At 43.1% G+C, this 26,614-nt stretch overlaps 1 protein-coding gene across 3 annotated transcripts in view; it reads left to right on the top strand.

The window, feature by feature from the left end:
• ADAM12 (ADAM metallopeptidase domain 12) overlaps nucleotides 1-26,614 on the top strand; it is a 171,205-nt gene that overhangs the window by 134,115 nt on the left and 10,476 nt on the right. For all 3 annotated transcript variants that reach the window (XR_010473363.1, XM_021292029.2, XM_065066740.1), the window contains exons 12-16: nucleotides 10,714-10,891; nucleotides 15,341-15,430; nucleotides 16,837-17,032; nucleotides 23,986-24,094; nucleotides 24,218-24,416. Coding sequence is in view for 2 of the 3 variants with exons in the window: in XM_021292029.2 (XP_021147704.2) it covers nucleotides 10,714-10,891; nucleotides 15,341-15,430; nucleotides 16,837-17,032; nucleotides 23,986-24,094; nucleotides 24,218-24,416 (772 nt within the window). In the remaining variant the exon portion in view is untranslated. The remainder of the gene's footprint in view (nucleotides 1-10,713; nucleotides 10,892-15,340; nucleotides 15,431-16,836; nucleotides 17,033-23,985; nucleotides 24,095-24,217; nucleotides 24,417-26,614) is intronic.

Here is a 26,614-nt window from a genome sequence, read left to right on the forward strand (position 1 = left end):
TAGAGGGGAACTCGTACAGATTTCCAGCGTGCGCTTTCTGTAAGCGGAGCTGACAAGGAGAGAGGTTGCTCCTCAAATGAAAACACATTTTACTTCTGGTCTGATTATTTATAGCAGATACTTAAAGACAAGTCATGTTTTGTACCATGTGGTGTAGCCAGAATGGGTACAGTTTTACTGGCTTGGATGCTGGTATGCGAAAACTCAGCTGCATTTTGTCTTGTCAGTGTAATATCCATAGAAAATATAGCTCCTTAAGGGACGTTTTTCTCCCACAGTGCTGTTATTGCCATAACCCATGAGAACAAATCATATAAGGGCATTTCCCTTTATCTTAGCTTTTCTGTTTCATCAGAAAAACTTTTCCACCTGCAGGGATAAATCTGTAGTGCAATGCGTGGAGAATTCAGCACACAATGTCCAGTTTTAATTGGTGTTAATGAATTCCGAATTCCCAGAGTATAAATGGAAACATACCTTAAAGGGCATCTTCTTAAGGTCACATGGATGCTGCTTTTTGAACATGTGTTGTACGCCCCGGAGCACGTTGAGGAATTGATGGTGACTTGGAAGGCTGAATCACTGTAATTAAACGATGCCTACAGCTGCGTTTGCCATGGTTGTCATGAGAATCACAGAGTGTTGTGTGCCTGGGAAAGATGTGCAAAATGTTTAGCATTCAGAGCGGGAAGATGTCCATTTTACCCCAACAATTGTTTCCTCCAAGGTCATTCTATATTTTCTGATGTCAAAGGCTGTTAGAAAGCCCCGGACACGTTTCCTGTAGGATTATTGCAGCAGAAATGTGGGTAGGCTCCGTTTCAGCTTTTAAAAATCGAATGGTGCAGCCCCAGTGGTGAGATGAAGATAAGCAACCACCTATTTTAGTGTAAAATGACAGAAAATAAAACGGTGAAATAACTTTGGTGTCCTAGGGAGCCTTTCTGGCTTCTTCTAACACAGCCTGGAAGTTGCATTCATCTTGGTCATTGACGTTCTCCTGGCAGCTGAGCAGCGTTAGATGTGAAATCCAGGCTCCCTCAAAGGTGATAGGAAGGCTCTTGTGGACTCCGGTAAGGCCAGGATTTCATCAGAATACCTGTGGATTCCTTTAGATTTCTCAGAAGCTTTTCATTCCTGTGAGTGAAAGCTTTAATTTGCTTGCTTAAAAATCCCCAACTCTCAGATCACGGCCAGATCCATTCTTTTCTCATGGCTTGAAATAGTGATTGTGTGCAATGCTGCAGCTGCTTAGTTCATTTTCTTTGTTCAAGCTATATGAAAAAGAAAAGGAGAGCTAGAAAAGTGATTCGTTGTTGTTTATGAACTATTTTGAAGGAATTCCACTTCATTTGCTGAGGTGATGTAGGAGATATGGGATAAACTGCTGTTTTTTCCTCACTGCTTATCTTGTAGCACAAGAAGGGAAGGTGGAAACGCTGGGGGAATGCAGTCTGGTATCTGGCACTGTTATGCTTCACTTATCTTTCCTTTGGATCTTCCGAAGGGAAGAACAGTTGAGCCATGCTTCTTGTGAGTCAGGTACTCCTGTCTTGAAGTCCCAATTTCTTAAGAGACCAGGTAGTTCCGATGTTAAGTGAAATCGATAGGAGCCTGTCCCCAGGGTATATATTATTTCCAGCTTTTTGAAAGGCTCACACGTTTTTTTCTCTAGCACCCACATCTTGGTGAGTGGCATTTCCATAAGTTACATTCTCTTACTGCCACTGCAGCTTCTTTACCTGCTGCGGCCAAAGGGCTGTTTCCCAAACCCTTATCGCTGCCCTGGGTTCCTCCACGTGGGGTTTAGTTCTCCTCGGAGTTCTCTTACCTAGACTCTGTGTCCTTGGATCTGCTCTCTTGCTGTACGGGCTCATCCATCTGCTGAGGCCAAGGACCCACAGTATGGCGGGTCTTTAAATCAAGTGGTGACGCTGACATTCCTCTTCCATTTTTACAGGGTCTAGAATTAAGACCTTTTTGAAAACAACCACTCGTAATTTCTTAAATTCATGCTGAAAGAAGCATTGCTATTTATCCTGAAAACAAATAGTACAGAAGTTGGGGGGAAGAGCTCCCTAGGACTGAAAGACAAGGTAACAAATTAAAAAGTGGCACCAGGGGAGGTTTAGATTGGATATGAGGAACAATTTCTTCCCCAAAGGGCTGTGGGGCATTGGAACAGGCTGCCCAGGGCAGTGCTGGAGTCACCGTCCCTGGAGGGTTGGACAGACGGACATGAGGTTCTCAGGACATGGGGCAGTGCCAGGGGTGGGTTAACAGTTGGACTTGGTGATCTTGAGGGGTTTTTCCAACCAAAATGACTCTATGGTTCTGTGGCCAGGAGAATCACCGGGCATGATTCTTGTGTTCTTCAGGGTGCAGTATATCATGGGTTGTGTTTAGGATACACACAGGCAGGACAGGAGCTTGTACTGCTGGAAGGGGGAAGTGTCCATAAATAAATACAATGGATTGATTTTTCCCTATTACAGTTTAGGTTTGAATTTCTTTTTTGTTTGGTTTGCTTTGGTTTTTGAAAAATGATTTTGTTCTTCTCCCGCAGCCAGACATGCTCTTTATAAAGTGATTCTCTCAAAACCAAGTTCCCAAAGTCACTTTACTTGTTTTTTTCCTCCTCATCTGCTCATGACCCATTTAAAAAATAATTCTGAAGCTTTTCAAGGGAGAAAATCAGAATGTAACTGCCTAAAACAAAAGTTGATGTAAGGTCACGTTGGGAAATAAATGAAGTGTCATCACTATGTAGCGCTGCCCCAGCGTGTCCAGCCAGGTCATACGGTGCTTTTTATCTAACCAGAAATCAATAGAACGCTGATGTTCGGTAAGGTATTCTGAGCAACATGATGGACTGCTCTTCTTGATTTGCTTGTCGTGTGCTGAGGATGTTGGTTTGTGCAACAGCTTTAAACCCTGGGCATTCTTTCTGTGCTTCTTTTGTAGTTTCCTTTGTTGGCGGCCAGTGCTGGGTCCGCCTGCTGCCTCGGTTCTCCAGCCTGGGACCAGGCCTGGCCTGGCCTGTGCATCCCTCCCTCTGCTCGTTGTTGCTTTTTAGCTTTCACTGTAGTCAGCATTGGATTAACATCAAATTCTAAGCAGTAGATTGTGAAACCTGAACTCTCAGCAATCCAGCAAATTTTTATTAATGAGGTAGCGGTCTAAAAGGAAACAGAGCAAGAGATGAGCCAGAGGCGACTTCAGACTGATTATAGCTACTTTCCCTGGCTGTCTGCTTTCCAACAGGAAGAACAGTTGTCTGAGTTCAATTCCCGTAGAGCTTTTGCAATGCAGATAACTCGAGCATAAAGTCAGAATTCTGTCAGGATTGATGAATCGGTTTAGTGTTGCTTCACCCCCAGATCACAGAAAGGAAAGTCACAACAGGCCTCTCAACAAGAAAAAACTTCTCTGACCATATATTTGTCAAAGTAACTGCTAATAATGTTTTATTTGGCAGTTTTGTGACTGCAGAAATATCAAGCCATGACAGTATATATTGTATAAAGCCATTAAATGGTGGTCCTTTGCAGACAGAAAGTATTTTTCTGAAACATCCAGTTGTTCGTTTCGTTGCTGCTTTCTGCCCTGAAGTCCCCCAGTCAGTATTATAAATCTGCCTTTTTGGATAGTTCAGGTAGTTAAATTTTCACCTTCTGTTCAATGAGAGAGGTCAAGTCTCGGCTGGGGCTGGGACAGCCCGACCCAGGCACCTGAGCTGAGATGATTTGAATGCATTTGGCAAATCTGCACCATCCCCAGGGCCAAATTAAAACGAACCTAAAGCATTTGTGTGCGAAGTTTAAACATTCGCTTCCAAAGACTTTCTTTTCAATAACCCTGGAAATTTCGTTGTAGCTCAACAAGCCAATGCCACTACACATCAATTAAATGTAACCACCAGTGTGACTTATTCACAGTTATTTATTGGAGGTGTAAAAACCACCATGTAGTGAACGTGACAAAAGCTGTAGGAGAAATCTAGGCTTGTTTCAAATTCACTGACCATAAACTCAGACAGCAAGAGCTTTGATGTCATGTAAAACCACATAGCCCAATTCCATGCTCTACTTTATTGATGCTCTAGGGATTAAAACTATAAAAGAGGAGCAAGGGAATGAAAAATAGGCTAGAAAAATAAGTGCGAGTTGTCAGACATCTAGTGCCTTTTGAAGCAAGCTTCCTTTTTCAATCCTTTTTTTAGTATATATAAAAACATCCTGCATTTTTGGCTAAAAGGTGTGACCCATCCATTCTGGTGTCCTGTACCAAGGGACCTCTGGGTCAGCCCCTCTTCCCAGCTTTGGGTGGGAGAGGATTGCAGCCACCTTTAGGGTCTCCCTTTCCTCTGTTGTGCTTATGGGATCTACTTTAAAACTGTATTTGTGTCTTTCTCCCTCAAAAGTATTTACAAATGAAGGCATTGTTTAAATAATAGATTAAAAAGCCCTTCCGTATGATGGCATCTGTCTGATTTTGAACAATTGCTATTTAAACATGAGGCGTATGGAATGATGTATAACGACAGAACTTTATACACGAAGGGATCTGTAGTATTCGAACACCTATTTCAATATCAAAGAAAACTCAGGTTTACCTCCTGCTTAATACCGAAGTCTATGAGGTTCTTTATGCTTCCTAACTTATTAACAAACATGCTGTACGGAATAGCTGAAGTGTCAGAAAATGTCATCTCATAGCAAATTCAGTTTTATTCTAGTAGGCTCATCTCTCTTAGAAGACCATCAAAAGTTGTTTTTAAGAGATGGAGAGCGGTAATAATGTCTAGAAGGTTAAAACCAAGGGATATGCTTTTTAGTGGGAAAGAATGATCAGGAGTTAGAGAAGGCTGGAAATTTGTCATAGTTCCTTGAAATCAACACCTCATTGGATCTAGAAACATCCATGTTGCTTAAGCTTCTACCTTCTAGAAGGTTAGTCTTTTGTTAGTCTCTACCATTTTGTTGGAAAAGTCACTTACACCTGAAGTAACAAAAGCAATCCTGTCTCAGTTTTTTGAAAGTTAAAACCCCCTATTTTAGGTTTCTATGCAAGACTGGGGATTTGCAACAGAAACCCTACACATTTGTGCATAGGTAATTCTGTAGGGTCTGAACACGGGGGAGCTCAAACTCCCATCTTCTGCCTCCAAAAAAAGGATCGGAGTTGCTCTTCTTGTGAGCCCTTGGGCACCGGAAGATGAACAATTTTGCAGACTAAGAAGAGTAGATATTCATATTTGTTAATCTCAAGGGGTCCTGGGGTTGGGACAGACACAAAGAGACACTGTGGTGGTCAGCTCTGACAAGGTGCTGGAAATTCAGGTGCTCAACCAGCAACATTTCATGTCTTTGAGCACCTTCATGCTCTTAAAAGGCGCTGCTGATGTCTGAGCTATTTCCACATAGGGCCTTGCAGGCTGGATTTTTCGAGCATTCTGGACAAAACCGGGTCCCAGTTTTTTGCAACTTTGGAAATTAGCTAGTCAGTGGTTGCTTCAGTAAGTATGCTCTGGAAAATCAAAATGTCCTTTTAAAATTAATATAATCTTCAATTATCATATTACCTCAGGGAGGAGGGCTTGGTGGTACTTAATAGAGCTCGTTGGGGCTGTTGTGCATTTTAATTGAGTGAATAATTGTAAAGTACTTCGGGGCCTTTTGGTAAAAGGCTCTGTATAAATATTGCCATAATGCTGAACAATCAGGTTGTGATATGAACTAGAACAAATGAACCATGTCACTAGATATATGATGTATACGTACATATAATGTGTATATATAACATTTTGGAGAGACGAAGGCATTTACTTCATAAAAGTCACAGAATCACAGAATCGACTGGGTTGGAAAAGACCTCAGAGATCATCGAGTCCAACCCTTGGTCCAACTCCAGTCCGTTTACTAGATCATGGCACTAAGTGCCATGTCCAATCTCAGTTTAAAAACCTCTAGGGACGGCGAGTTCCCCACCTCCCTGGGCAGCCATTCCAATCCTGACCACTCTCTCTGTAAAGAATTTCTTTCTAATATCCAGCCTAAATTTCCCCTGGCAGAGTTGAAGCCCATGGCCCCTTGTCCTATTGCTGACTGCCTGGGAGAAGAGACCAATCCCCACCTGGCTAGAACTGCCCTTCAGGTAGTTCTAGAGAGTGCTGAGCTCACCTCTAAGCCTCCTCTTCTCCAGACTAAACAAGCCCAGCTCCCTCAGCCTCTCCCCATAGGTCTTATGTTCAAGTCCCTTCACCAGTCGTGTTGCTCTTCTCTGGACCCGCTCCAGTCCTTGAACATGAAAAAATTCTGAGATTGGATAGCGATAATCATCACAATCAAAATGTTAGTTTTCAGGATGTTGTGAACCTGCAGTTTGTCCTCCTGTGTGACACACAGCGAATTGCCAGAAGCGTCGATGGTGTTACTGCTTCAGTGGTGCTTCTTGAGAAACAGCAAGATGTGGTTTATGGTGAGGAACATGAAGGAGGTAGATCCAAGGTACTGTTGTTTAGACGCTTAAAGTTAGAGGTGTACGTCTAGATGTTTGGAGGCACCAAGGGAGTCTCAATTCAGGTGGCTTTCCCAAGGAATTGCTGCAATGCAGTGGAATGCAATTTGGTTTGGAATGGAGGAAAGCTGTGCAGCCAGGAGCATTTTCCAGTGGGAGGAATGGGACAGGCAGCAATTGCAAATGCAGCACATGAGCCTGAGCGCAGGATCCGTGCGAGGACATTCCTGATCTGCTGTGGTCCCCTCCACCCAGCAGCAGCCACTGTGTTTCTCCCGACTGCTTTGGCTGTCTCGTCTCTAAAGACTGTAATTCTCTGCAGCACTGAGCCTCTCTTTTTCTGTCCTTGTTCTCGTGCTTTTCAGCCCATTAGGAGCGGGAATGCCTCTGAAACGGAGATGAACTTGCAAAAAAAATGGCAATGATGGGCAACATGGTGTTTGTACAAAGAATTCTCTGTTCTTAAAAGGGACTTGACATGGTGACGATGCCACTTCGCTTAGTTAATGAAAGGAGCCGTCTAATACAGGCTAAATGCAAAACAACATAGAGGAAACTGGCATTTGAATGGCTTGAGTGCTTGAAATATAAATGAATGGGACAAGACCAGACTCTGTTTCTAAAGGAATCAGTTACCAGGCATCCTTTTACTGCTGTGAGCTCTCATCTGCAGGAACAGTCAAAGCTATTTTTACTGGGAACTGGGATATTCATTGCTTGAGATTAAGTGCATCTTTTAAGCACCAAGGAGACACTGAGGAATGCGGTGGATTCAGGAGGGGTAGACAGACTCTGAAATTATTTTCCTTGCTGTAAACCCAATGAGGAGACTGATGGAGTGCTGGGCACGATCTGAGTTCTGTGGAGTTGTACCCACAGCCAGAACGGTTTGACAAAATGATCCATTTTGTACTAAATCTACAGATTCAAACAGTGTAGGAACTGTGTGGACTATTCAGCATTTTAGAACAAGAATTAGGTTGCACCAAAGTATCCTTTCTCTTCCCAATTGTAGAAAAATAAGAATCTGTAAAAGAAAATGTCTTGAGTGAAGGATAATGGAATATACTGATTGCTAATTAATTTTTTATCTGGTTCTCCAATGGTTTAATGAGCTGGTAGCTGAGAGTTTTTCCAATAGGATAAGTGGCTGATGGCTAGATGACTAAATATCCCTATTTAGCCTGTTATGGAAATCTTGGAGACAGGTCAAGGGCTGACTTTGCTGTGGAGACCACACGACTTTTTCCCACCCGAAGGTTGTCCTTCCAGGTGAGTCCGAAGCCTCATAACAGTACGAGGAAACCTGCTGCATTTGTTCAGAGGACAGATTTCTTCCATGTGACTGTTACTTGGTCATTTTTCACAAGCTGCAGATTCACTTACACATCGTGCCTAAAGCTGCTGACGTCTGATACGAATAGCGTCCCTTCCCATCTGCCAGGGATTTCATGCTTCTGATGAAACAGCTTTAAAATTGCAAAGACAGCCAAAACGTAGCCTAAAATCACAGTGATCAAACGCGGTGGTTATTACATGGGACTTTCTTTTGGTCAAAAAAAATGAAGAATGCTCGTGTGTCAGAATATCGTAGTATTAAACATCAGTTATGTTTCCAGTGAAGTAACTGGCATCGATCGATGTGGGGTCTTCTCTTGCATGGTGTGGTTACCCTTCAGGTGCTCTCTGTTTCCACTTGTTGGGTCTGTCTCTGGGTTTGTATTGCTTTATTTTGGGCATACTTGCTAAAGAACGAGTGTTTTCAGAAAATTTCATCTAATAGCATGCGCTGCACTGATGTCAGCTGAGGGAATCAGCGTCAGAAGCAGGAAAAGCTGGAAGATGAATGGATCTCTTAGTACAAAATAGGAAACAGCTTGAAGTTCCTTTGGGGGAAAACAGAAACCTCATTCATTAACAATGACATTATTTCAGCGGTACAGAGAGAGGATTCTGTTCTCCCGGTAATGGACAGACACATCTCCCATTCATGCAGATGACGCTGAGCATTCATGGATAAAAAGGAACAGCCTTAAAATATTGATAGTTTTGACTGTTTTGACTGTTCTCATGGTCTTTGTGTGGCCAAGACATACGGCACGGGGAAAAATGCGTGATTTGTGTTCCTGATCTGATTTCAGTCTCCATAAGGTATGTGTGTCTCCCCATGTTCATCTCGATTGATATCAAAGCAAATGTGTCACTGAAGTGAAGGATCTTGTGTGGATGATGCACTATTCATTTATTCCCACTTTGATATGAGGATCATGTGTGATCGAGCACTCTTATATTTTGGCAGGATTTATCAGTCAGATGCATCTGGGGTTCTTGAGATGTTTCTGGTGGTTGGTAGTAGTGACCATCCATCTACCTGTTCATAGTCATGTGCACAAGATCTTCTGCAGCACATTTGCTGGTCAGACTAAGAGCAGGACAGGAGTTTGGAGTGTCCCGGTAAGAACATCTCCATTGCTCCGCGTGAAATGGTCAGGAGGAGGTTTCCCAAGCGTCCTTATTTTCTGTTCCGTTACTCCACGTACCTTCCTCGTTTTCCCTTGGGGCCCATAGCTGCAGCAGCCCGACTCCTGCCTCGTGCTATCCCGAAATTGCTTGGTGTATCTTAGACTCTTATCGTTTTGCCTAAACATTGATATTTTCCACACATTAGTTTTTGAAGTGGAGATGCCTATTAACTTTCCATATGTCAGTGAATCACAGACCTGTCTAATTTAAGTAGACAAGTCCTATAGTGATAGTGAAAATTATTTTCTTCTTTAGAGTCATGTTCTTTTCCAATGAATGGCTGTTTCATTGCAAAATAATCTGTAAAAGAGGTAATTTTAAATATGCACAAAATAAATTCTGTTGTGTTAGGTACCTATAACCTTTCTAGAAGATCCTAATCAACTTTATGGCAGCAGTGGAAGCTCTATGGCATCTGTAATTGTCAAACATTTTTTAATAGAATCGATCCCTTTCTGATTCCTATAGGCATCATCATTCACAAAGCAAGCTTTTCATTTCAGGATGTTAGAAACAACAGGAGATTAATAAAAGTCTGAAGTTCAGCAGTGCAGAACTTCCACCTATTATCTATCTTGTCTGTAAAGATGATGCCCCAATAACACGGGAGTGATACAAAACATGTAGGGAATGAAGTCCGGTCATGATCAGGTTGGCTCCCTGTGCTGCCATAATGTTGAATGACTGCTGGACCGTGGAGCAGCAGTGGCCCAAGTACCAAGTCTTAGGGGAGAAGCTATTTTATGATTTCATTGCGATCCAACGTGGACATCAACCGTGTGCCCATCTCAGCGCAGAGAGGGCACAGCAGACTCTGGGATGTGCTCTGGTGGCCACATCCAGCTGCCACTTTGTCTCAAATCTGCAAATCCAACCCCAAACTTTCATTAGTGACAATGGAATTAAGTCCTCAACAGAAAACCACAAATTGTCTGGTGATATTTGTACTGCCCCGGATCATTTCAATAGCGTTGTCCATGTGTTTTCCAAAAGAACTCAGAGCCGCCATGTGCCTGCACAGCGGGGCCAAATCCTGCTCTCAGCAGTGTGAATGCAAAATGCTGGTGTTTTCAGTAGCATCTTTACAGTCATCCTGATGTAAAATAAGAATTTGCTTCAATCATGCACTTCTCAAGCTCGATGATGAATTGCAGAAGCAGACTCATCAAGTTACTCGGTGTTTTTCTGTATGATTTTTCCTGAAAAGAGCAGGCAGTTTGACATTCTGCAGAGCGGGAGGAATGAATTTGCCATTTGGGGCTGAATTTTCCAGGAAGGATTAGGATGTTTTGCAGTCCTGTAAATGCGGGAATCCTCCTTGCTCGCCCGCTATTGCTTTAGGCTCATGATCAGAATTTGCGCTGTAACTACATATGCAAAAGAGAAAGAAAGAATTCCAAATGTGAACATTTTAAAATCCTTAACAGCAGCTACAGGTGTAAGTGAAGATGGTGGAAATCCCTTACTCATAGTCAGAAATTATTATATGTTTTTGGCACAATTTCACAGTGAAATTGCTATTTCTCAGTCCTAGGTTAAAGTGTTAAAAAAATGAACACCATCTTCATGTTTGCCCACAGATGTGCTAAAAGGTCACCAGCATGGCAGGAGAGAGATGTTCTCATCTGATAACACCACCTCTTGTTTCTGTCCCTGGGTATTTTTTCCTAGCTATCCATTTCCCATGGTGTTCAGCAGCTGCAGCAGAAAGGACCTGGAGAACAGCCTGGAGAAAGGAGTGGGAATGTGTCTGTTTAACCTGCCTGAAGTCAAGGAGTCCTTTGGTGGACAGAAATGTGGGAACGGCTACGTGGAGGACGGCGAGGAGTGCGACTGCGGGGAGCCTGATGTAAGGAGCTACCGCTCACCTCCTGTCAACACGTTCTTAACAGCAAAGATGAGTCAGAATTGCTTTGACACGTTTAACACGATTCGGCGTAAAACAAAACTCTCCATTGCTTCTGTCTTAACAGCTTAAACCTCAGAGTCCTCAGATATATGGGGAGTTTGTGCTTAAATTGCATTTGAGTTGCTGAAGTTCAGGCTGGGTTTTAGTTAAGAATGTGTTCGATTCACCATTAGAGAACAAATTCTCATGACTGCTCCAACAGACTAATGGTGACTAACTCATCTTCCCAACAACAGAAATTCCTTCAAGTACTAGCTAATAAGCTAAACTCACATTTCTTAACTTTGCTCAAATTTCTGCTATTACCATGAATTAATTGAGGGTTTGTTAGTGTGTATCAGAAGCCACTCAGATATTAATATAAATAGTTATATAAGTATTATTACTGCCTGGGTATTTTTTCATTGCAGCCAGCTTCAGTTTTTAGGTACAAGACCTTTCCCTCCTTCACCATGAGATTTTTCTTTGCCGCTAGTCAATTACCTGCTGACAGAAACAGCCTGTTCTGCCTTCCAAATAGATTGCTGCTGCATCAAAGATGGTTCCGTTTGGTTTAGTGAATGTGTCCGAGAACTGCTCAGATCAGGGGACAGGCACAACCTGGGGCTCAAATCAGGTCAGATCCAACATCCTTATCCCTTTGGCTTCCTGTGCTCATGGGCTGGATTGAATGTCTCTAAGATTATCTGAATTAAATATATCAGCAGATGAGGGATTTGTTTCCTGTGATAAATGCCCTAGACCAGGGCAGTTCAAACAGCGGGATCTTGCTGCATCCTGTCCGTACAGCGGATTGGATTTACACAAGCCGTAAGGATTTCCTGACAGTTCACTCATTCTTCAGGGTAACGAGGTTGGAGGAAGCAGTCTTATCTTGTTTAAAGTCAATGGAGTGCAAGCAGCTTGCAAATGTCTTTCTAACCCAGTTATCTTTTCTCATTTTCACTTTTGCACGTTAGCGATACCTTTTCAAGTGGAAGCCACTTACCGTCAGCAAGCACTGACTTCATTTGGCTCTTCTTTCTGTGGTTTTCCTTTTTAATTGCATTGGAAAACTGCAGCTTGGGCCCAATTACATTAGTTTGGAATTACTGCTGTAATCTGAGTGGTACCAAAAAACCCTTTAGATGAGTTAATAATTGACTGCCCAGTAATTTATACCAGCTGAGTTTTGTCAGTAGTGTTGCAGTGTTTTGTGGCATGGAAAGCTGTACAATAACATATTCCAGTTGTATTTTATCGGTGATCAGAAGTAAATATCAGTCAATATGTAGATATAGGTGGCTGGTAGGGATATTTCTCCTTTAGGTAAGATACTAGCCTTGTGCTGAGGTCTGTCCTCACTGACATTGGTTAACAGTGGGCTAGCAATGGATTCATAAGGATGGAGGGTTGTGGCTGTAGCCATGAAAATAGGAAAAAAATAGAAGAAGGAAAAAGATAGCAAGATAGAAGAAGGGAAAAAAGAATAACCTTGGTCCCTGAGAACTGAAAAGTGACATATGCGTCTAATTTTATAACGGGCTGCAAGAGGAATCACAAAACTACGAGTAGGTAAATCAGAAGTCAGGCCAGTTACTTCTAAATTTAGTTAAGATCTTGTGCCTCAACAGCTGTGACATGTGAGGGACGAGTCAGCGCAGCTTTTGTGCCAGGAAAGCTTGTGTTACAAACCTGTCAGTGCTCTGAAGGACTGAACAAGTGGATGGAAAGAGATGATGCTGTTCTTGTGGCCTGTGAGGAATTCAGAGGGGCTGTAGACCAAAACCTTTCACTAAAGCCTCTTTAGGAGACTAAGCAGCTGTGGGATGAGAGAATATTGCATGGGCAGAAATTGGGTTATAAAAGATAGGAACTACAACCAGGTATAAATCGATTGTTTTATGGAGTGGAGGGAGATGTGCTGTGACGTATCCATGAGATGTGTCCTGGGGACTACACAATTCAGCATATTCATAAACAGCCCGGGAAGAGGAATAGTCCTGACTTTGCTGATGACATGAGTTAGGATGGTAGAGATGAACGCTGGCTGTGAAACTGCAGAGGAACCTTCTCAGACAGCTGGACTGGGCATTAAGGTGACAAATGGGATTCAGTGCGGAGTGATGCACGTTCCAAATATCAGGTAGAAGATGATGGACTTGAGCTGACTCTGACCATAGAGGAGCGAGACTTCGTATTGCAATAAATAGTCTTGTGAACATGTCAGCTCAGTGCTCAAGAGTGGTCTAAAAGGTAAATAGGCTGTTAGAAATTACTAGGGAAGAAATAGGAAAACAAAGCATCAATAGGCCTCTATAAATCTGCTGCCTCAGAAAATGCATATGCCGTTTTTTCCTACCCCTCCCTGATCTCGGGAAGAATAAAGCAGAATGAAAAAGGTTGAAAGAAAAGCAGTAAGGTAGTTGAAAGTTTTGGAGAGTCTCTGGCTGGAAAAGAAGAAAAGGAAGGAAAATGCGAAATGGGAAGATTGAGTAGGGAGCGATTGCCCCCTGCCAAGAACCGTGCAAATGCAGTTAGAAAATGGCAGGTTTCCGACCAGCAGAAGGAGCTGCTGCCCACACTGCATCGATGACTTGTGAGTTCCTTTCCGCTGCATGTTACAGGTGCTCAAAGTGCCCGTGGAGCCAGGGGTGAGCCAGGAGACCAGGAAGGTGGCGTCTGTGTGTCTTCGTATTGTTGTCCTGAAGCATTTTCTGCCTGTTGCTGCCAGGAGGACACAAGGCTGGAAGGGTTATGGGCTGACCCGACGTGGTCTGTCTTGTGTGCGTAGAAAAGAGGGGCTGCAAAAATGTCCTGTCTGCAGTATCTGACACCATGTAGGTGGTGCTGGAATTGCTGAGGTGCTCTGATGAGCCCAGGAGACCCACACCAAGAAACCCAACTCCCATCATTGCTGTTGTTGCTAATAATAATGAACTACGACACAGCAGTGGTTTGGGGTGGCAGCCTCCAGCCTTGGGAGCCTTTTCTGTTTGCTCGCCTGTTTATGTTAAAACCATTCCTGACAATTTAATGGCCCAGGCACAAAAACTATTTAGCAAACCTGTTCCCTACAATGAGTAATAAGCGTGTGAGTAATTGGAAATGTCAAAGGCTGCAGTAATACCATTCAAAGAGCCGTGTCTTTATCCCGATGAGCCCGTGGAATGCCGATTGCTCTCCATTGCTGGCTGTGCAGGGCCACATGATGGGCTATAGGAGCTGACTGGTTCAGAAGCACCTGAATTGGACTGACATTGCTTTCCTCCTCTCTGCTTTTCTCACATTGCTATTGAGGTGAATTTATAAAATGCGCTTCTGTACAGCAGAATGTTACTTCTTAACTAGAGCAGCTGCACAGAAATATTTATGCAGCCTGCTGCTTTCCGGCATGATCCAAAAGAGGTGCAGGAAGTTGTTCCCCTGCTCCAGGGCAGCGCAGTTAGCTTGCTGTATTTAGGCAGATATTAGCTAAGAACACAGTGAAGTGCTGAGAATAGTTTTGCTCTTTATTTTGAGTGCAGTGGTAGCCCCGTCTTCCAGTTGGAAAGCTTTACAAAAGCCAATAAAGGAAGAAGAGGCTGCGAACATCATTGTAACACACTTTTCCTGTGTTCCCTATGTTGTTGGTGATCTCTTGTTAAGTCAAACTGACTTAACACAGCTGAAGAGCAATTTTATCTGCTGCTATTTTTGTTAGAGAGCTGAGATTCCAGCACAGCTGATTTAACTTGCAGCTTGAGAGCATAATCTTGGAAAAACCAATCCATTATTTTCTGCAACTTCTTAGTAGCTCATCCTACTGAGAATGAAGTTTGCAAAAGCCCGCACATGCCACCGTCTAATCCCTAAGTGTGAAATTGGGATGTATCAGTTAGCGAGAATGCAGTTCATACTCATTTCATTTCTTAAAGCTCTATTACTGGCATAGCCCGATAAGAGATTACATGGAATGGTGTCATCATCTGCTTTGTGGCAGCCGCCCGTCTCCGTGCGATACAGAAGTCTGGCGTGCAACTATCACAAAATAGAGAGTTGTGGTTTGATGAGCAGTAGCTGCAACACAGGTCCTGAAGGCAGTGGAATCATTCCACTGTTTTGTGTGGAAATAAAACACCGTACTGTGGTGTCAGGGTTGGTATCAGCATACTTGAGTTGTTTGGGATATTTGGGATTAGATCCATAGCTAGAATAAACCAGCCTTCCTCGATGGCTTCTCTGCTTTTACTACAATTATTGCGCTTGCTGAGTCTAAGGGCAGACAAGACTGTTTGGATCAAATTGTAGGATTTCATGCATAATTCATTGTTTCATGTCTGGCTTTTCTTGGCAGAGCTATAGGCAGCCTCTTGATTTACAGCTCATTGTGACTGCAAGTTGTCTGCTCTCAATTTATCCTCCATCTAGGAATGTACAAACCGGTGCTGTAATGCAACTACCTGTACTTTGAAACCAGGAGCAGTGTGCGCACACGGGCTTTGCTGCGAAGACTGCCAGGTGAATCCATGGGGATGGTTATTTTCTGTGTGGGGTGGGCAGAATTCCACAATCTTCCCGACTGCAAATTGTAAGCAAGGATGCAGAACAAATTAGTATCATTAAGCATTGAGACACTTGGATCTCATGTAAGCAATTAAAAAAATTCTCAAATTGTACCAGTTACTGAAGGAGCAGATTAACAGACTTTTTTTTTAATGGTGTCTGAGCTATTTGTAGCCATTTAATTTGCTTGTGCAAAACCTCTTTTCACAAACTTTTGTATTCTTTGGTTGTTTTGTGCTTACATGGATGTTGTGCTCTGGCAAACACTCATTAGATGCTGGACCCTCTTTTTGTGCAAAGACTCTTTAAATATTAATTCTGTCAACAGCATATGTATTTTTAATGGCAAATCATCAGCTCTTGTGAACTCCTAACATCCCATAAAAAGCCAGCTTGCTGCAGGCATTTACCTTCTTCGTTTCTCAGGCCATCTCTTGCATATGGGCTACTAAAGCATTCAGCAAGTTTCCGTTGTGTCTGTGGCAACCATCTGCCTAAAAGCTGGGTAGCAGCAAGCTATCCAAACAGCCAGCAAATGCTTTTCAGCAAAATCCATCTCCACATCTCTTTGCTTTTTACTGAAGGCGCTGCTGCAGTTCAAATTCAGCGCTGCTCCCAGGGCACCACCAGCTTTTAAGGTGCTTGTTGATAAGCGAAGGTTCCGACTGGCGCGTTCAGTTGGCATTGCCTGCTAGTTGCCTTCAGCTCTGAGAAAAATATAGTTATCCAGGGAAATCAGGACGGGACAGGAAGAATTATATGGACTAGTTGTATAATTAAGTTGAAGATCTTGATGCCCGTAAGAGAGTGATGTTTCCTTGAGGAGATGCCCCTCCACCTCAGGCAGCTGAATCCGGAGGCAGGTGGGCTGGTGGCTTCATGAGTTATATACCATAATCCATAACATGATGTGATCAGCTGGCTGCCCTGCTCCGTGCTGTCTTGGTAGAGCCATATGGATGGAAAGGTTTCTGTTCTGACTTTTTTGGTTGGTGCTGTAGAGCATCCTTTGCATTACAGCCCAGGGTGTTTCTGTGCCCCTGTGTTTTGGCGTGGCTGCAGGAGGCATGCTGAAAACTTTGGTTTTTAGTTGAAAATGAACAAAAGGCTGGATTTACCTTCTGACCTGAGCCACGTGAGCCATGTTTGCAGCTGCAAGTTGAGTTTGGCCCTTCTTCCTGCCAAACCCTCCGCAGCGTGTCAAATAAACGTGTTTAAAGAGCTGTGCAATCCTTACACTGTCCTCTGCGGTCAGTTGGTGCAGAGCCAGTGGAAAAAGCTGTTTGTGCACCGCATGAGTTATACCACTGCATAACTCTTATTGATTGCAATTCGGTTAAGGATTTCTGTTTGTTTTGCAGTTAAAACCAGCGGGGATTTCTTGCAGAGATTCAAGTAATTCCTGTGATCTGCCCGAGTTTTGCACCGGAGCCAGCCCTCACTGCCCAGCCAACGTGTACCTGCATGACGGGCACGCGTGCCAGCGGGAGGACGGCTATTGCTACAGCGGCATCTGCCAGACCCACGAGCAGCAGTGCATCACCCTCTGGGGCCAGGGTGAGCCTGAGAAACGGGAGATGTGGTCATGAAACACGCTTGGGAAAGAAAAAGCAAAAGGTGTTTGATTATAGATAGAGCTGGAAGAATTTTCTGCGGTGCCAATCTGCATCTATTCTTTTCTGAACTGAATAATGAGGGAATAATTTTGTGATTCATTTTATCGTTGATCTGCAGTCGGCTTCATCTCTTGCAGCAGGAGGTAGAGAGCAACAGTAAGTAGGTTCGTTTTGCAAGACGGCTGCAAATGGCTATGTGAACTTAGACAAATCATTTAATACTGGATTTGATATAGCCTTATGTCATCCTACAAAGTGCTGAATGCTCTTGGCAGGTTGAAATCACATCTCTTTTCAGGCTGGTACATAACCTTCCTTCTGTGCTCTAAATAGCCCATGTGCATCTGTCGACATCCCAAAACAGAGTTCAGTATTTGACGTTAACGTAAGATTCTTGTATCGTTGTGTAGATGTTATTAATCGGTGTTACCTGTAAACCTGCTTCCTGACAGTACTCATAGCAGTGTATGTACTGAAGCAGAAAGATTTTATTCTCCCTTGGGAATTTTTGTATGTTTTGCAAAAAAAGATCTCATTGTACACGTTCTTGGGCTGTCCTAGACAGATGATACCCCAGGAAAGCTGTTCACCTTTCTGTAATGTCCTGTGGCCCTTCCACTGAAATACAAGTACTAACTCAGCCTTTTGCTATTGCCTCCTGCATTGATAAGGACCAGTCATGTCTCCTTCAGCATCTCACTTGGACATTTTCTCAAATGGGAAAGAAGACTTTGACTTCTCCTGAAGAAAAGCATTAGTTAGAGTAGATTTAATTATTTCTTTTAAAGTGACTCTTTTGGCTCCCTTGGCCTCTTTCAGTTCAGTATTTCTCTGCCTTCAACTCTGTTTCAAAACTTATTTATCAATATGACACACAGATGGTTCCCTTTGTCCAAACCCTCATCAGAAGTCTCTTGAAGGATTTATCTGTCATCTTCACAGGGACTTCGACTGTTCACAGTTTTTGTTTTAAAGAGAGTTAAAGCATCTGAAGAAATAATGCCAGTGATGCAGATGGTAGGTTAGCTCGGTCGTGTGGGCATAAGAGAATGGTAGCAGAGTTCCAGTTCATAATTGAACTCCCCGTGTGGAGCAAGCCATGAACCTGATATAGTCCTCCAAATCCCACTCACATGGTAGAGTTAATATGAGCACGTGTCAGTGTGTACAATTACGGCCTCCAGTCTTAGTCATTCTGGGATTTTTAATCCCCTGGACACACAGACATTTTCTCTTATCTAAAGCAAAATCTCCTGATGAACCAGTTTCCCATGCCGTGGAAAGTTACTCGGTTGGACTGTTAATAATTTCAATTGCTGAGAAAAATGCAACTAAAGGTCAGAGAGCTGAATTGCTGCAGCTCCCTTGCCAGGTCTGTGTCCTAACGCAGCAAATCCTCCAAACCCCTGGGCTCCCCGGGTTCTTTCTTGTCTTTCTTCTCTGGCCTGTTCAGTGTGGGCAGCGCTGTGCGTGGGGTCTCCGCTGGGCAGGGCTCTGAGAAATAAGGCTTTGTTCAGAGCAGAGATCCAACAGACTGGAGCTGGAATACACTTATTTGTACCCAAGGATAAAGATTTTCAAATGAAGGATGGGACATTACCAAACCTGAACTGGAAGGCTTAATTCTCTTCACATTCTTGGAGGCAACGCCGGGAAAATCAGCCTTCAAGCAGTGCAGCACGTAGGGCTCAGGCAAAACCTAGGGCCCGTGTTCTGGATTTAGGGACTGAGGATGTGAATATCCACCACTTGGTCACATCTGGATGGAGTATGAGCAGTTGGAAAAACACTGTGGGAGAGAATGTAAAGATTTCCTTCCAGCCTTGCAGCAGAAAGAGAGACTTGACATTCTAAGGTGGTGTCTCTGGCCTTTGTATCCAAACAATATATTTGAACCTTTCACTAGGTTGTTATAGTTGATTAAAATGGTTTTTTACCAACTGTGTGTATTGGAATGAAGGAGAGTCGTTTGGTTTTTTGAGACAAATTCTACACCATAAAGAGAAAACAGGTCAGAGTTCACTTATATTAATTCCTTTTTCTGCTTCCTGATAGGAGAAAAACATGCTAAGTAAAATACAGTAACTTTTTTTAGTATTCTGTATATTGAATTCCTTATCACTGTCTTCTTTGGTACATCTTTCTTTGTTTGTTGGATTACAAGATGTCCAGAAGCCAAATGATAAATGTCAATCTTAATATTTTTCGATGTAGTTAAAGAAAAATGATGAGCACTGTCAGAGCTCGTTCACATTAGGCTGAGCAATAGGAATGTGTTCCCAGAGAGATGTACTTGCATTTCCTTGGGTTTTTTGCTTACTTTCAACAGATAAATTCAAGTCAAATAGGGGAATACCTTTGCTGTTCCCTATCTGCAACATCATGGAAAGCTTGGAGTGAAAGAGGGGAGGAGGACCTGGGGGCAGTGTCTGAAAATAGCCATAAATTCCTCTCACAGACCAAGTTCATTCCCAGAACACACGGATTTTTCTCTCTCTCACCTTAATTCATGTATTTTTTGTCTTTAAGGAGCAACATGCGTGACTTGCTTGTGACTTTTTTAGTCTCATATTCGAAAATATCCAACTGTGCTGGTCTGACTTACTGATAATAGTGACACATCTGTGCAACACCTGGGGCTCCACTGGCACATCCCGGGAGCAACAGGACACACAGATCAAGATACATAAGAGAGAGGAATTATTGGTTACCAGGGAGTAGAAGATTCTCAGTTTTAGGCTCATGGCTTTTTCTACATTGACAAGAAAATGATTCCTTAGGGAAGGAAAGGAGATGCTTGTCTGTGTTTTCCTACTTTACCCCAAGGGGGAAGAACCAGTGGTGTGGGGAGCCAGTGGCAGGCACTGGCTTAATAATTAGAAAAGACTGAAATTTGTTGCATAGAAGTAGCCATTTGCTTATGCAGAAAGAATCTTAACTTTAATGTCAATATTTGTTACAAAGACCCGTCACTGCTGTAAGAGTTTTGTGGTTTTTTCCCAGCTGCGATGCTGTAGGCAAAAGAGATGGGCTGCCCATCTAACCCAGCTTCACCCAGATTTGAGTCCAATGAAAATCAAGCTCTTCTGATCACCAGAGATTTATGGCCAGGTCTATTTTTTTTTGAGATGTGTAAGGCATTAAGCCATGTTTTCAGGGCCAGTGAGAGCCCTGAAATGCAAAATTACTGACAACAGCTCAGCCCCATCTCGCTCTTGCACAGACTGAACAACAGGGATCACCAAGACAGAGAGGCCAAGGGGAGCTTGTGGAACGTTTGCTTTACATCAGCTGTGCGGTAAAACAATGAGAGGTAAAATCCAGGCGCACATCACGTGCCAGAGAACGGTGTTTTTATGCTTATATTTACTTACACAGTTGTTAGTGGTGCTAGTTCGTTTGCTCTGAGCAGCAGAACTCCAGTTACTCAGGTGTGGGCTTTTTTTCCTTCCACATCCATAAACACTGTATAATTTTTTTAAATGTCTGAGACTGTTTGGACCTGAATTGAAATCTCTTCCGTGCTGTCAGCCTGAGAACGGGTGTTTCTCTCTTCTTGGAATCAGCACCATGGTCAGAAAATTCTCTCTTTCGGGAGACGGTGTTTTCTCATTGCAGCAGGTCTTGTGCTGATCTGAAATGACACAGTGTTTCTGTAACACTTCCAAAAGCATAGAGCATGTCTTTTTTTGCAGCCTTACAGGGAAAGAAGTGGGCTCATCAATGTACACCTTGGGAAAAAAACCTCAGGCTCTGGGGGTTGACAACGGCCGTGGTGAGCTGTGACCTTCTGCAGTTTCAGATGGCTGATTTAATCCCTTGAATAACACTTGGCCTGGAAATGCTGACAGGACCTTCATTACAGGGTCACGAGACTGTAATTATCAATAGCAAATGAGATAAACTCTGCTCATCCAGCTTGAAACACTTAATCACTGGAAGTCTTTCACAGATCATTTTGTCTTTGCCTGTAGAGGTGGCAAAATAGAGAAAGATGGGACTTTGTGCTTCAGTTTATGTGGTGCAATCATGATAAATGGGTTTCCTCCAGAAACACAACATCACAGTTCTCTTCCTTAAGCGTCCTCTGAAATCCTCCTTTTAACTTGGGAGCTCCATCTGCTCAGCTTCTTACACTCCGATATGTTTTCCTCTGTAAAAATGTCCAAATATTTTGAGAAAGCAGCGAGGAGAGGGAACAGCCATCTGAATCCCAAGCAACAATATGTTTTGGTTTGATACCAGAGACAGAAATTGAAGCTAGCTTGCTGTTTCCAAGCGCAGGTGATCGTTGGGTACCAGGTGTTTTCATACCCAGGCTGCTCCCAGCCTGCCAGGGGGAGCATTTTTTCATGCTCCATTATCGGTTGGAGCTAAAGCTCGCTGTCTGCGCCCTGCGAGGGTGCTGCAGATGTGGTGTTCTTCCTGTGGGCTGCTGTCCATCCGCTGTAGCACGCTTGACTTCTGCATTCAAAAAAACCCAACCAAACAACACATTTCACCAAGAGAAAGAGGCAGATAAATACCTTAAACTGTCTTAGTGTGTCAGTGAGCCCTTTCTCTTTTTAACACCTTTTTTTTAATGTGTTCATCAGGAATGCAGCGATGTGCCGCTGGCTGAACTAGTTGGGGCACAAAGGCCAAGAAGAAACGAGACCCATTGCAATCGAACAGGATAGTGGTACATGGGGGAGCTTATTCCTTTGGCGAGATGGGTCTGAGCAAATCCACCTTCGCGGATATGGAAGAAAAAGCCTTTTTTCTTGGCCTCTTGCTTACAGCATATTTTTTTTCCTCCCTTTTTCTTCTTTTCCCAAGCTGGCACAGTATATGCACATATTAATGTTTGTATCAAGCTGAATCGTTAATGTGCCTGCCCTGGGAAAGACGAGGAGTAATCTACATGCTGAAAATGGAAATTTGACTTTTGCTTTTTGCACAGTGCCTTGTCTGGATGCTTTTGTTGATTTTTTGATTGTTGCTTGTGGTTTAATGAGAAGAAGTGAAAGAGTCCTGTGTGCGTCCCTTTTAATAGTTCCAGATTTGAGAAATATTCTGAACTCAGCAAGCTTGATCGTAATCTTCCAAAGAATTTCAGGCTCTTGTCCTGCTCTCCAGGGAACAACAGCTCATATTCTGTTCCTTCTGTGCTTTTCTTTCTGAGTTTTCTAGTTGCACTAGAGGGAGAAGAGAGTTCCATCTTAAGCCTCTCTCAGGTTTTAATATTTTGTCCTTAATAGCATTAGATGGTGCAGCAGTATATAGTATTAGTCAAGCTTCTGCCTGTGAAATGCAGATAATTAATTGAGGCGTTAATCTCTGAGTTATTAGTGAAAAGACCCACACTAACTGGAAGTCTTAAAATCATACTTGTATTTTCTTCTCCGGGAATTTGACCCCTTTTTTATTTCAAACCTTCTTCCTCCTTGAAGCTTTTCAAATGAAATGTTCAGGATGGTGCAAATAACTGGTATGTTTTACCCACACTTGGAAGTGGCTCAAAACATTTTTAAAAAAAAGTGATGTTAACTCAGTTTGTCTCCGTTAAAGATGAGGGAACACTGTAGGAATGGTCTGTTCTCAGCCCCCAGGCTGTAACATCACTCGTTGCCAGTTCTTTTTGCTTTAGTTTGGCTCATCCCTCAAAAGTACAGAAATGTTTCCAGCAGATAGCTGTGAGGAGTTTTAGCCATTGTGTCTCCTCACCACCTTGTGTGCTCAAAGCAAGTCCGCTTATTGGATTAGTTGGAATGTTGGCAGTGACTTGATTGTGCTATTAATTATCTTCATGGAAAGAAAATATGGGGCAGTAAAGGGCCCTAGCAAAGGGCCTCTTCATCTTACAAAGAGCAGCAGTTATTGGCTGGAAATAAAAGCCGCACTTCACATTAGAACAAGGGGATTAAATTCTAATACATGGACTAATGAATCATTGCAAGTCAAAACAGGGAAGTGGATCCTCCACCTCTTGGGCCTTGCAGATAAATGCAGGTATCATCCCGTAGAAGATATTCAATACTTGGTCATGATCTGGGAAAAAAATGGACAGGAGATGGTATAAGACATTAGAAGAGATGTTCTAATAGTACCTTTAAACTTCTGAAATGTAAGGCTCGATAATGTGTCTGCACAAACATTGCCCGTACTCGCCCATCAGGAAGGTTCCTTTGCTGTTAGGACATGTCTCCATCATAAAAAGCTGTGGTAGATAAGAACCAGATGCTGCCTTTCTTCCCAGATCCTGCTTCTGCCTCTATGGTAGAAACGACCCTTCTTCCAAGTCAGGCTTTCAGGAGCGGATTAGCAGAGGATTCAGGTGGGGATGGGTTCTCTTCCTCTCCCCAGTGCATCAGCATGAGCTACCAGCAGCATATTCTCTTCACCATGGCGTGTATTTGTGTTTTTAGAGTCACATAGGACTGGTTTGCAACTGGATTTTTTTCTGGTTTCGTGTTGTTCTGAATTGCACTTTAGGCCATACTTGAAGAGTGTTTTCTTTGGCTTCAGCTCTTGGGCTTTCGCTACAGTCACGTGGGCTCCTGGAAAAAGAAGGAGTTGACTTACCGGCTGGCCCTTGTCTTTCTTCACCAAACTAGATTGGGCATTTCCTAAAGGTTTTTGTGTCCCAGGAGGACCCGTAGGAGGGATATCGTCTAGAGAAATTCCAAAAGAGTTGTGCATTGCCTATTGCTCAGCATTGCCAAGAGAGACAAATAGTGGGAAACCCGCACACCCCGGCTCTTCAGTTAGCATGCGGATCCCGCGCCAGTTCTGTTGTGCTTCATCAATATGCTGATCACATCGCACCTTCCCCTAAAGCATCGGTGGAGCTCCAAGAAAATTATTAAAAACACCTTGTATGAGCTGGAAGTTCTGATGAGGTTTTGTTTTCAGGTGCGAAACCCGCTCCTGGGATCTGCTTTGAGAGAGTCAATTCTGCGGGTGATCCATACGGCAACTGCGGCAAAGACTCCAAGAGCTCCTTTGCCAAATGTGAACCCAGGTAGGGGCTGTCCCTGCCAACAGGAGCAGATACACCGGGTGGGAGGGGGCTTATAACCTTTAAAATTACTTAACAACACTTAAAATTACTTAACTAATCTTTGGTTATGTTTATTCCCTTCAGAGATGCTAAATGTGGAAAAATTCAGTGTCAAGGGGGAGCAAATCGACCTGTAATTGGTACCAATGCTGTTTCCATAGAAACTAATATCCCGCTTCAGGAAGGCGGCAGGATCCTGTGTCGGGGGACCCACGTGTACCTGGGTGATGATATGCCCGACCCTGGGCTCGTGCTGGCGGGAACCAAGTGCGAAGACGGGAAGGTAGGTTCTGAAATCCTCCCAGACCAGGGGAACATCACTACGCTCGTGCTGCAAAGTATTTTGTGCTAAACTGACTGGGGTTTGCTTTGGAATAGTTTATTTTTCCCACAGAACAGTTTCTCATGCTTACACTGAGTCACATTTTTACTCCCATCTTTTGGCCACTATTCTGGATCACAGATGTAATGCAAGTTGCTTAAGCTTATAACAGATTTTTTGAGGACAGTCCCAAGTATCTGTCCATGTAGGCTAGAGGTTTTCTGCAAAATAATTACAGCAAAATACATTACACAATCGTTAATGAACTTCTGAGTTCAATGTATCACTTTCCCAGTGTCTGTAGTGTTGCAAAATTGTCATTAACTTCACTTGAGGTTTCAAAATATAATATATCTGCTGATTGTAGCCCCCCCTCTCTTTTCTTGCAGCAAGAGTTGTCTGTCTATGCACTGTTGGAAAAATCTAAATCCATTGTTGGTTCAGCCACCAGAACTGGTTCTCACAATCATATTTTGCAAGCTTTGTGAATTACCCGATGTGAATGTAGCCACATTTCACATGGCCGACTCATTCTTAGGTTTTCTTTTGTGGGAAAAGGAACAGAGAAAGGTGGGAGACAGGCACGAGTTTACAGGAGGAGCGATGGAAAGGAATCCAGAAGCTATTGGAGATTTTCATGCCCTCACTGGGTTACTTGCAATAAGAAAACAAAAAGGTGCTTTGATAATTTGTGGTGAATTCAGATAAACCTCCGAAGTTCTGAGTGCTTGTGAGTTCTGTTGGATTATCACCCTGCGCTGGGAACAGGTTTCAAATACATCCCTAGTGACACTACGGTTCTGGCACAGGAAAACAACCCTGACAGCATCTCTAAGTCATGTTACAAAATGTCTTTTCAAAGAAAATTGAACGCTGGGAAAGCACCCCATTATGTTTTACTAATGAGTATTTAATCTTTCTAATCTATCTAATCATACACATACACACTATAGAATACACAGGCTAATACTTCTGAAATTGTATGTTTTCCTTTGAGGACATTAGTGCGTTTGTATTATGGATTAAGAATATGAATTTAAATATTCTTGAGTTTTCTAAGGCGAAGATACACAATTTGAAATTCACCCATTTTAATGTGATCAGAGCTGCGTGAGCTGCTGCGCGCGGAACCTTTGAATGGTGAATGCTGCTGCAATCAGACCGTATTCTCTACTTGTGTGCGTGTTGATGCCAATTCACTCTCATTTCCTTTCCATTTTTCCTTCTCCTCAGGGGATAAGTGCCCTGATTAAGCATCCCTGTTGTCTCCTGCAGCACTGTTCCCTGCTTAATGCTAATTATTGTGACTGACTCTTAGTACTACTGAACTGAACTGCAGTTAAACAGGAACAAAATTGTGCAGTCGTATTTTCCTTTGTGTCAGGATAGTGACAGTCATTCCAGTCCTGATTTCTTCTTCTCTCAATTTTGAGCAGCATAACTCATTACTGACCTCTTCATCAGCCACTTGGTTGATGGGGTTATTAGATGGTACTAATGTTGCTTTACCCCAATTTTCAGCCATATTGGCAAAATTTACCCATAATGACTAGAAAACAAAAGTTTTGACTGTGATCACTGTGCATATGCTATTTGTTTCAACCATTTTCTATAAGATTATGATGACATTTTACATGTGGTTGGTTTATATTTTACACCAAAAATTTGTTTCTCTTGGGAAAATTCTTGAAAACACATCTCTGTTTTGCTGAAGAATATCAGTGAGCCTGTATATAGATCAGTGACCTCAGCTGAATATTCAGCCTCTCCTGGGTGTAAGTTCTGTACTAGCACAAGTAGGTGCGGTGCTGTTGGTGTAACCAGAACTGTGGTCGTTGCACCTTTCCTCGGGGAACCGGCCGCTGCTGTGGAGACGTGAACGCAGCCACGTCACGTACATGAGAAGATGCTGCTCAGTGCATTCCTAGTCCTGAAGGAATGCAAATGACTGGGGTTTAAATTGCCTTTTAAAAAAGCCCAAACCCAGCGGCTCACCACTAGTTCCGCTTCAGTGAAACCCTGAGTGTTGATTTGCACCAGCTCAGCACATCAGCCGAACGTGAACCAGGTCTGAAATTGAGGCTTGGCTGGGATGCCGATAGGAGCAGTTTTCACCTTGTGCAGATTTGGGCCTGAAATACTCGCACAGTATTACTTTT

The sequence above is a fragment of the Columba livia genome, chromosome 6 (genome assembly GCF_036013475.1).
Source record: "Columba livia isolate bColLiv1 breed racing homer chromosome 6, bColLiv1.pat.W.v2, whole genome shotgun sequence".
NCBI classification, from domain to species: domain Eukaryota; kingdom Metazoa; phylum Chordata; class Aves; order Columbiformes; family Columbidae; genus Columba; species Columba livia.